At 55.6% G+C, this 12,674-nt stretch overlaps 1 protein-coding gene across 5 annotated transcripts in view; it reads right to left on the minus strand.

Annotated features, from left to right (window-relative positions):
* Positions 1 to 12,674, minus strand: part of CELSR3 (cadherin EGF LAG seven-pass G-type receptor 3) — a 71,026-nt gene that overhangs the window by 12,422 nt on the left and 45,930 nt on the right. For 2 of the 5 annotated variants that reach the window (XM_048857505.2, XM_048857507.2), the window contains 11 exons: positions 11,055 to 11,264; positions 10,296 to 10,479; positions 8,981 to 9,130; positions 8,084 to 8,249; positions 7,468 to 7,635; positions 6,816 to 6,942; positions 6,227 to 6,433; positions 5,029 to 5,203; positions 3,770 to 3,882; positions 3,246 to 3,325; positions 2,209 to 2,335 (listed from right to left, as the gene is read on the minus strand). In XM_048857505.2, the coding sequence (XP_048713462.2) occupies positions 2,209 to 2,335; positions 3,246 to 3,325; positions 3,770 to 3,882; positions 5,029 to 5,203; positions 6,227 to 6,433; positions 6,816 to 6,942; positions 7,468 to 7,635; positions 8,084 to 8,249; positions 8,981 to 9,130; positions 10,296 to 10,479; positions 11,055 to 11,264 (1,707 nt within the window). Of the gene's footprint in view, positions 1 to 2,208; positions 2,336 to 3,245; positions 3,326 to 3,769; positions 3,883 to 5,028; positions 5,204 to 6,226; positions 6,434 to 6,815; positions 6,943 to 7,467; positions 7,636 to 8,083; positions 8,253 to 8,980; positions 9,131 to 10,295; positions 10,480 to 11,054; positions 11,265 to 12,674 lie in introns of all 5 variants that reach the window. The other 3 variants (XM_048857506.2, XM_048857503.2, XR_007357596.2) reach the window with 2 other exon arrangements.

Here is a 12,674-nt window from a genome sequence, read left to right on the forward strand (position 1 = left end):
CGAACATGGACAATGACCACTAGAGGGGGCAGTCAGTTCATGAGTGAGCGGAGCAGCAGGAGGGTCCCTGAAATCAGGAGCTCCAGGGCAGCACAGGGCTTTAGCTAAAGGAAGCCAGAATGTCCTGTAGATTAGTGAGCAGAGAAGGAGAGTGATGACAGAACAGAGGGGCACAGTCACTGCTGGAGGGCAGCTGCTCTAAGGGAACCCCTCTGTCTGTGTAATGCTCCTAATGAAGGGGGATGGCTCTTGAGGGCCAAACCCACAGGGTGACTGGCCGGGGGAAGCTCGAGGCGCTGAGGGGTTAATGTCTGCAGTGTGTTTGAAGTGTGCACCAACCTCAGCTTGTCTCTGTGACATGCATACCAGAGAGGCATGACCAGCCATTGGGTGTGCGTGCACATGACAGAAAGCAAGCCCATCAGCAGGTATGTCAGTGTTTGCGTGCGTGCATGCACATGTGTGTGAATGGCAGAGTCTATCAGCAGGTGTAGTCAGTGTGTGCGAGTGCACACGCATGTGAGTGACAGAGCCCATCAGCAGGTGGGGATTTGAGATGTTTGGAAGAATCTGTTTTGTGTTGCTTTCCTAAAATAAACCTTCTTGCTGAGTAAAAGCTCAGTGTACAGCAGTGCTTGAAGTGGAAAGAATAAAACATGGGAGCTGCTGTAATACTGCAAGGCAGGTCTGAGCTGGGGAGGAGCTGGAGAGCAGGGGAGCTCCAGGGAGGCTCCAGGGCCGGGCTGGGCCATAGAGCCGAGCACAGGGGAGCTGGAGAGCAGGGGAACTCCAGAAAGGTTCCAGGGCTGGTCTGGGCCATGGAGCAGAGCACAAGGGAGCTGGAGAGCAGGGGAGCTCCAGGGCCAGGCTGGGCAATGGAGCAGAGCACAGGAGAGCTGGAGAGCAGGGGAGCTCCAGGAAGGTTCCAGGGCTGGTCTGGGCCATGGAGCACAGCACAGGGGAGCTGGAGAGCAGGGGAGCTCCAGGGCCAGACTGGGCCATAGAGCCGAGCACAGGGGAGCTGGAGAGCAGGGGAGCTCCAGGAAGGCTCCAGGGCCAGACTGGGCCATAGAGCCGAGCACAGGGGAGCTGGAGAGCAGGGGAGCTCCAGGGCCAGGCTGGGCAATGGAGCAGAGCACAGAGGAGCAGGGGAGCTCCAGGAAGGTTCCAGGGCTGATCTGGGCCATGGAGCAGAGCACAGAGGAGCTGGAGAGCAGGGGAGGTCCAGGAAGGCTCCAGGGCCGGGCTGGGCCATAGAGCAGAGCACAGGGGAGCTGGAGAGCAGGGGAGCTCCAGGGCCAGGATGGGCAATGGAGCAGAGCACAGGGGAGCTCCAGGAAGGTTCCAGGGCTGGTCTGGGCCATGGAGCAGAGCACAAGGGAGCTGGAGAGCAGGGGAGCTCCAGGGCCAGGCTGGGCAATGGAGCAGAGCACAGGAGAGCTGGAGAGCAGGGGAGCTCCAGGAAGGTTCCAGGGCTGGTTTGGGCCATGGAGCACAGCACAGGGGAGCTGGAGAGCAGGGGAGCTCCAGGAAGGCTCCAGGGCCAGACTGGGCCATAGAGCCGAGCACAGGGGAGCTGGAGAGCAGGGGAGCTCCAGGGCCAGGCTGGGCAATGGAGCAGAGCACAGAGGAGCAGGGGAGCTCCAGGAAGGTTCCAGGGCTGATCTGGGCCATGGAGCAGAGCACAGAGGAGCTGGAGAGCAGGGGAGGTCCAGGAAGGCTCCAGGGCCGGGCTGGGCCATAGAGCAGAGCACAGGGGAGCTGGAGAGCAGGGGAGCTCCAGGGCCAGGCTGGGCAATGGAGCAGAGCACAGGGGAGCTCCAGGAAGGTTCCAGGGCTGGTCTGGGCCATGGAGTTGAGCACAGGGGAGCTGGAGAGCAGGGGAGCTCCAGGGCTGGGCTGGGCTGGGCTGGGCCATGGAGCTGAGCACAGGGGAGCTCCAGGAAGGCTGCAGGGCCGGGCTGGGGACGGTAGCATAGAAAAGCTGGAGGAAGCTCAGGTGAACTCTGCAGAGTGGGTGCCATCAGACTCCAGCTTACTGCTTTCCATCTTTCCTCTTGTCTGTTTGGTTTCCCTTTAACCTGCCTTTCCACTGTTTAAATTTTCCCATCACTGTTCCTTGTCCAAAGGCACCAGTGAGAGATGCTCCCCTGAGGGGAGGGGCAGAGCTGCTGCTTGGCCTCCGGGGCAGGCTGGATGGAGAGTTACCTGGAGACTGCAGAGGACAGTGTGGAGGTAGTGGAAAGCCAGGACACTGTTGTTGACAGCCAAGAGGCCAAAGAGCCAGGTAGTGCTAATAACTAGAAGCAGAACAAAGGAGCTTCGCAGCGTCATGCTGGAGAGAGAGAGAGAGAGAGGCAGACAGATACACACACACAGACAGAGACAGGGACGCAGAGGTTAGAATCTCTTGTTAATCTACAGTCTATCACTCAGAGACAGAGGCAGAGGGGAAGTACACTCCTGTCCTGAGCCACCAGCTCCCCACACCACATGCCAGCACCACAGCGGGACAATACACTCCCTGCAGTACGTCTCCACCTTGTGGGCCCACACCCAGTCTGGACAGATCACTACTAGCTGAGCACTGACAAAGCACGTAGGAAGACACGGCCCTGGCCCCAAGGAGCTTCTCTTCTGGATGAGACAGACAGGACAGTTCAGACCCCAGGGTGACCATTTGGGCTCAGGGGAGGCTTAAGGGGTGGCTTGGAAGAAAGCAGTGAAGGCATGCATGGAGAGGATGCAGAAGGGGCATTTAGGAGGGCTGGGAAGAGTGTAGGCAGCAAGAGGGGGAGAACAAGAGACAAGCACTGAGATGGAGGCTGGATCGGAGCCCTGGATACAGGGACAGAAAGCGGAAATGGCAGGTGATGGGGAGCCAGTGATAGGGTTTGAGCAGGGGACTTACATGGACAGAGCAGTGGGAGAGGAATCACCTTTCAGCAGAGGGCAGATAGACAGACTGGAGAGGAATAACGTGAGATGTGGGGGCCTGTCAGGAAGGGGCTGTGGGAGCGGGGATAAGAGAAAAGGACGGATGTTAGAGAAGCGACTGATATTGGCAACAGAAGCAGTAATGGCAGGCGACTTCTAGGCTGAATCCGGGTAACAGGGAGGCCAGGCAGATTTTGACAGTGATGAAGCAGGGGATGGCTTGTGGGGAAGGGAAGGAAGTTCAGATATTTGTGCGAGGGATCAGAGCAGCAGACCCTCCACTGAGATCCTGGCCAATCAATACTCACAGAACTGATTTCTTCTTGGTCTCCTTCTGGCCTGGGGAACATGACATCTTGGCCACCAGCAGGAACATCACCCCGTTCATCTGAAAGCACAGAGAGTGGTTAGATGCTGCTCTGCTGCTCCTACACTGAGGCTTTCACTCTCTCCAGTCCTGGTGTCTCGATCATGTGCCTCCACAAGGTCCTGTACCTGGGAAGCTGAACTCTGTGCAGACCTGGACTCATCCACCTCCTCCTCTGCCTGCTCTACACAAGCCCCACTTCTCTGGGCTACATACTGCTGCCTGGGCTTGGGGACGTATGACAAGAAAGGAAGCCCCGTGGGAGGAAGAGAGCACAGGAGAAAGGAGCAAAGCTCCAGGGATAGAGGAAATATAAATAGAGGAGGGACAGCAATGAGAAGAGGAAGAGGCAGTAGAAACCAGGGGAAGGTAAGCAGAAGGCAAGGCAGCAGACACATGGAGTGCAAAGAAGGGGAGGACATGTGGGGTGGGCCGGGACACGGTATAAACACGGGAGGAGTTTACCACAATGACGACAGTAATGGGGCCTGCAAAGCTCCAGACCAGCTTATCGTGGATAGAAATCCAGCAGAAATCTGGGTTCCCATAGCCCTCTGGGTCCAAGCCAACGGCCAGTCCTGGGGGGGAGAAAAGGGAAAGGTCAATTCCATGACACAGCCACCTAGGAGACATTGGGATCATTTTGCACTTCCACTATGGCCTCTTCCACCAGAGGATCTCAAAGCAGAGACCAAACATTGGTCAATGCAGCCTCAGAACGCTCCTTGGAGATCAGTATCGTTGTTCTCATTTACAGATGGGGAAGACTGCAGTACAGAGGAGAAATGACTTGCCCAAGGCCACAGAGAGCTGGGACAGAACCAGGGACAGAACCCATGTCTCCTTACTCCCCGTCTAGTGCTCCTCCTTCCCCTTGGTTCCTGCCAGTGCCTCTGGCCAAGTTGCCATAGCAATAGAAATATCTAGCAATGGCTAAGCTGACTCTCCTGCTTTGTGAGGTCTGTGTCCTATGCCTCACTGTCTCAAGATGTCCACCTCAGCAGAGCCCCACAACAGGGCATTTACTGCCAGGAACACATGACCCCAGTGGTGATGAACCTTGGGAAATGGATCAAGATGATTAGCCAAAGAACATTTGCATCTCATGCTGTGAATCCTAGAAGGGCAGGAGCTTCATGGCCATCAGGCCAGAAAGGGTGAAAAGCCTTGTAGGTTCTTCTGAAGGAGTGAGACCCCAGCTTCTAAACCCCACGGACATTTCACACCAGAAAACTACAGCACACCCTCTGCTGTGGCACCTACCACGTCAAACACTAGGAGTGGTATAAATGCATAGTGTCTTCATCGCTGCCTTGACCCAGATAACTCCTGTACATATTGTAGCTCACTGACTGTATCTCCATGGTCTAGAATCTGTCTGCAGTGTTGCTCCTGGCTAGACCCATACAGCACAAACACACACACAGTGGCAAATATGGATGCCCACAGACATGCACATACATCCCCTCCACTCACGTTCCCCCACCAGACACTCAGGCTGGCCAATGCCCACGGAATCAGAAAGGAGACAAGTTCTTAGGCCCATGCCCATGCCTGAGGCCCATGCCTCTTTGACCAAATGGGGTTTCTGAGGCCAATGCCTTTGGCATCGCCCAAGGCCAAGGAGTTTCCATGCTATAGCAAGCTTTATCCATTTCCTCCCCCCATCCCTCAGAGAGGGAACCTGTCTTCCCAAGCATCTTTGCCCAGCGTGTGGTACCCACCGGTGATGATGGCAGGCACCCCCCAGCCAATGGCATAATAGAACCTCATGGCTCCGAAGTTGATGTTGCGGGCTTCGGTCTGCATGCGGTAGATGTGGAGGCCCTGCACGAAGAGCCAGGCGAAGGTGGAGAGGAAGAAGTAGTGCAGCAGGATGGCAATCACAGTGCAGAGGAACTGAAAGGAGCAAATCACCACTCAAAGAGTGGACAGCCCATCCAGCTGGGGAAGTGGAAAGGCCCTCCCTTGCCTGGCAATCTCCCTTACTGCAACAGAGTCACCCCCAGAGCATTTCTGACATCCCCATTCTGCTCTACACCCAGCAGGAAGCTGGCTTGTGGGACTCCTGTATCTCTGTTGCATGCCCCTGACCTAAGCTGCTGATTCCCAACCTCCTAGAAAGGGGCTAGATCCACAGTCAGTAACAAACCCTGGAACAACCCACCCCAAAGAGCCCACATCCAAACCAAGCAGCCTCATAACCCTGCTCGTGTCCCTCTCCGACACGCATGTCAATATCCACTGGGTAGGTGGTTTGAGTGATGCCTTCTGTTCTTCAGGGATGTGGGGAACACTCTGTCACTTCTGGGGCTTGAACCAAAGACCTAGCTCAGATCCAGGAGCTCCTCCGTTGGTGCTGCAGGAGAATCTCCTGTAGTCACCTGCACTACAGCCTCCAGGAGAGAGAGCTCATCATCCCGTCAGATATGGGCCTCTCTTGATTAGCAACAGCCTGTCCTAAGTTGCAACCTACTGCCCTGTGCCTGAGAGTTGGCACCACGACCCAATGCTATGGCTGGTGCCAGGGCCCTAAAAGGGGCTGGGATTCCATGGTGAGGAGCGTGGTATGAAACACTAGAAAGAAAAGATTGGATTACATCGAAAAGAGGATTTAGGGGGAAGATTCCTCCCTGGGGGAATCTCCCACTCTTCCCCCATGCGTCCCAATGAACCCAGGAGGGTGCATCCTGCAGGATGATTCCAGCGCTCAGGTTGATTTAGGCAAGACTCCCAGGGGCACCATTCAAACTAGGTCAAAATATGAAACACTGGAGACTGAACTAGCAAAGCATTTACACTCCTGCTGCATTCACCCAACAGTTCTGTTCTCCTGGGCCTCCTTCCTACCCTCTAGGTCTCCCCGGTCTGACGACGCCATCCCACCCAGCTGCACTCAGGACTGTTTCCTCCTCCCCTTACCTGATTTTCAGTGCGGTTGATGCCCAAGAGGAAGAGCAGCTCGGAGAAAAAGAGGGTGACAGATATGTTGGAGTGGATGCCCCTGGTGTTGGACTTGAGGCCTTTCAGACATGTCAGGAAGGAGAAGGTCAGCAGCAAGGCCACAAGAGAAAGAGACACCAAGGAATAGGTGACAATGGCCAGGGTCTCCAGGTCACCCTCCAGCTGCTGCAGATGGAAGCCAAAGACAAAAGACAGAGTCAGGCAAGAAAGCATGAGCGTGTGTTGGCTTCAACGGTCTCTCCCTCCGGCTGGGAATTGGATGGGAGAAGCAGCCTGGGATTTTCTGCTACATTTCTGCAGTGGGCACTGTCTGCACCTGTGTAACCCAGAGTTCTACCCTGAATGTTCTGGATAGATTAGATCTATCCAGCGTTTAGATCGTGCTCCCCACCGCATTAGGGCCTGCTCCATTCTGCTCCTTGTCCATGGTGTGGCCAGCACAACCTCATGGAAATACATGCTCTTGTTCTGGTTTTCACCCGCCACCCACCCCCAGCCTTCCCGCTCCTTCCTCCCCTCCCTCCCGCCTCTGCAGAGGTAGGGTTACCTCCCGGTGGGAGCTATCCATCAGCACTCCAAAGGTGCCAAACTGGGAACACTGGCAGCGCACATGCGTGGTGTTTCTGAACACGAGATCACAGTCCCTTGCTGTCCAGAAGCCGGAAGGGTCAGTCCTGCAGCCGCAAGAGAACACAGAGAAATCTCAAAGGAACAGGTCTTCAAAATCACATCTCCTGTCAGGCCCTGGGGGGTCCGGGGGTACATAGGTGAGGAGCAGCCTGCAGAGCATCAGGCTGCTCAGAGGTTCTTTGGCTGCCTGGACAGGTTCTCTACTCTTCCTAAGGTGGCAGGATGTAACAGGATGTTTCCATGTTTGGATGTTGAAGCATCTACTCAGTGCTGCCTGAAGTTGGTGACCTCTGCCCTCAGCAGTTGGGACAGTGCAATGTGCCAGAAGGCAGCACCTTGGTGGGCCAGTTCCACCACCCTGGTGATCCCCCACTTCTGTCCTAGCAAGGGGGCTATGTGACAGAGCTCTGCCCCAGCACACAGAAACAAGGATGGTTCAGGAGAGTCAGGGAACTAGTTAACTTCTCCAGTTTCTTTTACTAAACCTCTCGAAAGCTGCAGCAGTGAATGACCCCGGGGCTCGTGAGAATCTTGGCCTGGAGCATGACGCAGACAGGCTGGGCACTTACTGGCTGGAATGATTCCACTGGACACAGAGGGGCTTGCTCCGGTTGGCCGTCTCCAGCAGGCGGAACTCCAGCACCAGGGGCGTGTCCAAAGTGCCCTGGACGAAGGTGTGGTTGCTGAACACGGACACGCTCACTATGGGGGAGTTCATGACGGGGTTCTTGGGCAGTCTGCAAGAGACGACAAGGGCCTCGTCACTGAGCCCATCAGCCGCCCAGACCTGCCTGGCATTTCAGAGAATGCCAGGGGGCTGACAAGGGCTGGACTGACAGCCTGAAACCCATCCGCTGCTACAGGACAGGCTGCATGCTGCATGCTGCCCACTCAGCCTCAGCCCTGCCTTAGGCCGTGGGGAGAGGGCAGTTCATCCTCTGTGGCCCATCCAGTCCTTGTCCTCTTTTAGAAGGCTGCCAACACGGGGGGGGCCAAGCAGGACCAGTTGTGCTAGTGGTTTCACTGTTGCAGACACCAGCCTCCAAACAGGCCACTGCGCACAGTTAGATGAGCCAGGCTGGAACCCTGAAAAGTCCCGCACCCCAGACCTGCATAACTGGCAGTACCCAGTTGCTTGCTGCCTTCTCTATAGAGAGTGCATGTCCTGGCAGGGTGAAAAAGTACCTGAGACTGCGGCGATCCACCTGATAGCGGGCTGGCAGCAGCCCCCCCAAGGTGCGGTAGATAATGAGGATGATGATGGTGACGGCAGGCTCGGGCTCCGGGAGGGTCAGCTTTGGGGAAGAGCTCTCCACTGTGTCATTCACTTCCCTGCTCATGGGCATGGCGGCTGCTGTGGGCAGAGCTTGGGTCAGAAAAGGCACCTGTAACAACGGTCTGAGGCAGAGTGTAGGGCCAAGGGGAAGGAAATGCCTGGTGCCACTGGCCATCTCCGTGGCCATGGCTCATGAGCCACGTACCAGGGCTGGGCACTACATAAGGGACGCAACGGTGTCTCTTGGGAAGGAAGTTGTACAAAGCCCCATCCATCTTTGCCAGGGCTGCAGCGAGGAGTCCAGAGAAGTCCAGGGCCATAGCAGTTCTCCCATTGTGGGAGGCATCTAAGACATGGATACCATCTGCAGGGTCCCTGCATCATGGCGGCCTCCCAAGGCCAGCACTCGGTGCTATTCCCAGAGCTCGCCAGGAAGCAATTCTAGACACTCCCTGCAAGGGCGCAGCAGGCTCCCAGCTTCTGTGGGCCCGGAGGACAGAGCACCAATGGGATGCTCCCTCCCAGCTCAGGAAGTGAGGAGCTCTCTCCTCTAGTCCAGGAAGAGGTGCCAGCAGCCTTTGGGGTAAGACATACAGGTGGTCTCTGACAGACCCTGGAGACAGCCCAGGCTGGGGATCTGGCAGTTGCATGTCCCCCCACCAGCCACCCTGCATGCAGTGCTTGTCCCTTGGGCAGACGGTACTGAATACAGTGCAGGGCATGAAGAGAGGCCCAACAGAGCCTGCTGGGGAGGCAGCCAGTACACCAGGGCCATTCCCTGGGGCTCAGGGAGGCCGTTCACTTACCTTCCACTTTGGGGGGTGTAAGCACTGAGAGCGGGAGCACCACGTGGGTGTGTGGGTCCCACATGGCCTGCCCCCGGAAAAGGCTGCTGTGGTAGCGGGGATAGCGTTGCCGGACGTGGGTGTGGTTCTCCATGCGGTCAATGCTGAGCACTGTGTGGGGAAGAGACAGAGGAATCAGGTGCCTGGGAGAGCTCAGGGAGCCAGGGTCGTTACTCTGGCTGGACAGCGTTGCAATGGGATGGGCTCAGCGTGCCAGGATGAACACGTTTGCGTCTATCTTTGGAGTAAGCAATTCAAATGCGGCTGAGGTCACAAGTGCAGTGTGATGGGCTCAGACCAGTCACTTGTGGATCCCCGGTCATGTCTGTACTTGCAAAGCGGAGGCAGGGAGCAGTGCTGTGGGGAGCGAGAAGGATGTCCAGCTCCCGTCTGCGCTCGCTAGCTCTATCTGTGCTCGCTTTCAGGAGCGACGCACTCACTGAGTTTGCTGGGCCTGGACGTGGGGACTATAAAAGGCCCATGTGCCCTCCCGTACATACGGTCCCTAATGGGACCACGTGAGAGACCCAGCTCCATGTGAGACAACCACCTATGGATGCACATCCCAAATCCACATGTGAGTTTGGGGAGAGTGGAACCAGTCAGCCTTCTAGTCATCAGAACCCCATGGCAAACCCTCAGCAAGCTAACAGCAGGTAGCCAAGGGTATGCTGGCCCCTTCCGCGGGGGTATTTACTTAGGAGGAGTTGTAGAAGGTTGTGGTCAGTGGATCCTTTCCTAAAGGATTTATGGAAGACTGGGAATAACACATAGGCAGCAGCTTTACCATGGTAGAATCACCATCCCAAACCCAGCTACTGGCTTGCAGCTCCCTTCGGGGAGTGTTCAGGGCAGCAAGGAATAACTTCTTTAGCTGACACTGCTGGGGGAATAAACTGGAATGGAATTGCTACCACTGCGATTTGGCCAGGATAGAGGGGGTAACACCGCGACTCTCACAAAGAGCAACGGGAGCTTTCATGACCCAAAGGGGTGGGGGCCGTGAGTTTAGCTTTAGATCTCCTCCAGCAGCACAGCACCCCAAGTCTCTGCTGACTCAGAGGAAAGACCACCACTTTCTGCAGCACTTCAGGCTTTCCTGGGGGCCTCCCATTCAACAGCTGACCAGCTGCACCCTCCTCAGCTGACAATCACAGCTGGAGCGTGGCCTCAGATTGGCATTTGTGCCCGTTTTAACTCTTTGAAGTGTGGTGTCAGAGTACGTGCCTTGCACCACTGCCCTCCTGGCAATGCTTCCAGCCTGCTGCCTACTCACTGATGTTGGGGGTCACCACGCCAAGGGGGTTCAGGTAGGTGAGTTTCATGTTGCTGGCGAGCGTGCCCGTGTACTCTCTCAGCTGCTCCATCAGCCCCATGCTGCCATGGTCGCTCTGCAGCAGCACGTCCCAGTGCTCCTGGTTCTCCAGGGCCAGCACCGAGCTGCCTGCCCTCAGCAGGTTCTGCAGACAGAGGGAGAGTCTTCAGCAGGCTTAAAGGGAAAAGACCTTTCTTTGAAATCTTCTACGCCTCCTCTCTCCGTCACCTCCCCTGCCTGCTGCAGGCGAGCCAGGAAAGAAGGGGGATGGGGTGTGCTCGGAGCTGAGCGTCGCACCACTGGGAGACGATCCCAGGCTCTCACCCTTTGCAGGAATGGGAAGGGTTTCCTCACTCAATTCACACTGGCCCTTGCTCGGTCGCACCCCCTTGGCTCTCCCCTGCCCGCCATGGGCTTCACACCCTTTAGCTACTCAGAGTAACAAAGGGACGGAGCAATGAGATGGGGCAGGCACCACCCATAATGGCTCACAAGCCGGGACAAAGGCTGCAGCCATCCTACCTGGAGGTAAGGGTCCCTGCTCCGCAGGGCTCAGAGCCACAGTCCCAGGCTGGGGGGCTGATGAGGCTGAGAAGGCAGCATCCTTAAGTCCCAGAGAAGCTGTGCTGTGGCTGACCAAGGGGCAGCGCCGATGAGCTCTGCCTTGCTCAGCAGGGAAGGGTAAGGAGGAGGGCTCCTCCCAACCAGAAGGGCGCTCACCTCGTTGAAGTGGGCGTCCTGGGTGGCGGTCAGGCCGAAGCCATGCTGCCTGCTCTCAAACTCCATCAGGCGGGACAGCAGGCGGTAGGTGATGTGAACGTCGTTGCCGAAGTAGCGCTCCATCTGGTCCGTCACTGCGCGCAGCCGGTGCGCCAACTTCTTCGCCTCAATGGTGTTCAGCTCCGTCTCGTTCCTCTCCAGGCCCTCCAGCTGCCAACAGAGAGAATGGAGACGGGATGAAACGGTGCAATGTGGAGCTAAAATCTGGTCCCTCTCTCCCCAGCTTTAAGCCAGGGGTAACAGGGAGAAATGCTGATGCAGTACAGACCCAGCGGCTGGGTTTGGGGATCAGATTGCCCTTGGACTGTGCTGGCCATCTCTGCAAGCCTGTCAATGGAAGGATTATCTCTACAGTCACAAGGCCAACGGCAGGTGCTGGGACCAAACAGTCGCTCGAGTGGGCAGCAAACTGTGCCTCAGGAATCTGCTCCCCTGGGGGAGAAGAAACCCCTGAGGATAGGTGTGTGTCATTTAACTCCATGCAAGCAGGTCTGATAGTTATAGAGACCCCCCTTCAGCCTGAAATCTAGTCAACTTCAAAAAGACATTTTCAAAGTGGTTTCAGGTTCCACATCTGCACAGGTGCCCAGACGACATTTGTTGTAGTGTTACCATCACATTTTCCTGTTTTAAAATAGACACTCTTTTCTTTTCTGCTGTTGTGTGAAAATCCACACAAACCACCGGGTGAAACTGACTATACTAGGGAAAGCGCGGTGTACAAAACAAACAAACTGCGGGAAAAGAGCAGCTAATACAATGTTTTCTCTCCCATCTCATTTAATTACAAGAATCTTCAGTGTTAGTCATAACTGAGGTGGACTAAACAATATTCAGAGAGAATTTTGATACTGACAGTTGAGAGCATCCCTTTAACTCTTCCCTGCTACATCTACAGGCTGCTTAGACTTTGAGCAGCGGAGCTCGGTATTATTGAACCCCAGGCAAACAGCAGCTACTGATATGTTGTTATCCATTTGTGTGACAGAACTGTGAATTAAAACAAAAAAGTAACTTCAGAGGAAGCTCCCCAGCAGGGCAAAGGAATTTCAAAGACAGGCTAAGAGTTGAAATTAGCAATCCAGCAGTAATGACTTGTCCCAATGCCTGGAAACTCAATTGTTAGAGGAACCTAAAGATTTATCATTTAATCTTACTGATCAGACAATAACTAAGGCGATGTCTACACTAGACAGCTTACAGCAGTGCAGTTGTATTGATGCAGCTTTGCTGCTGGAAGCTCTCCCTTGTAGTCGCCCTATGCAGATGGGAGAGAACTCTCCTGTTGACATCATTAATTCACCTCCAACGAGCGAGTGATGGTAGGTCTGCTGGCAGGGGAAGCTCTCCCACCGACGTAGCACTGTCCACGTCGGCACTTCTGTCAGTGTAATTTATGTGGCTCAGGGGTGGCTTTTTTACACCCCGAGGGATGTAAGTAGTTGTGTAGATGTGGCTTAAAAATGAACACGCTGAGGGTGGTGAGAGAGCGGCTGCATGACCATTTATTGCTGTCGAAACGGAGGATGCTGAATCATCTGATCCTGTGGCCCTCTTGGG

Source organism: Caretta caretta, chromosome 7 (genome assembly GCF_965140235.1).
Source record: "Caretta caretta isolate rCarCar2 chromosome 7, rCarCar1.hap1, whole genome shotgun sequence".
Classification (NCBI taxonomy): Eukaryota; Metazoa; Chordata; order Testudines; family Cheloniidae; genus Caretta; species Caretta caretta.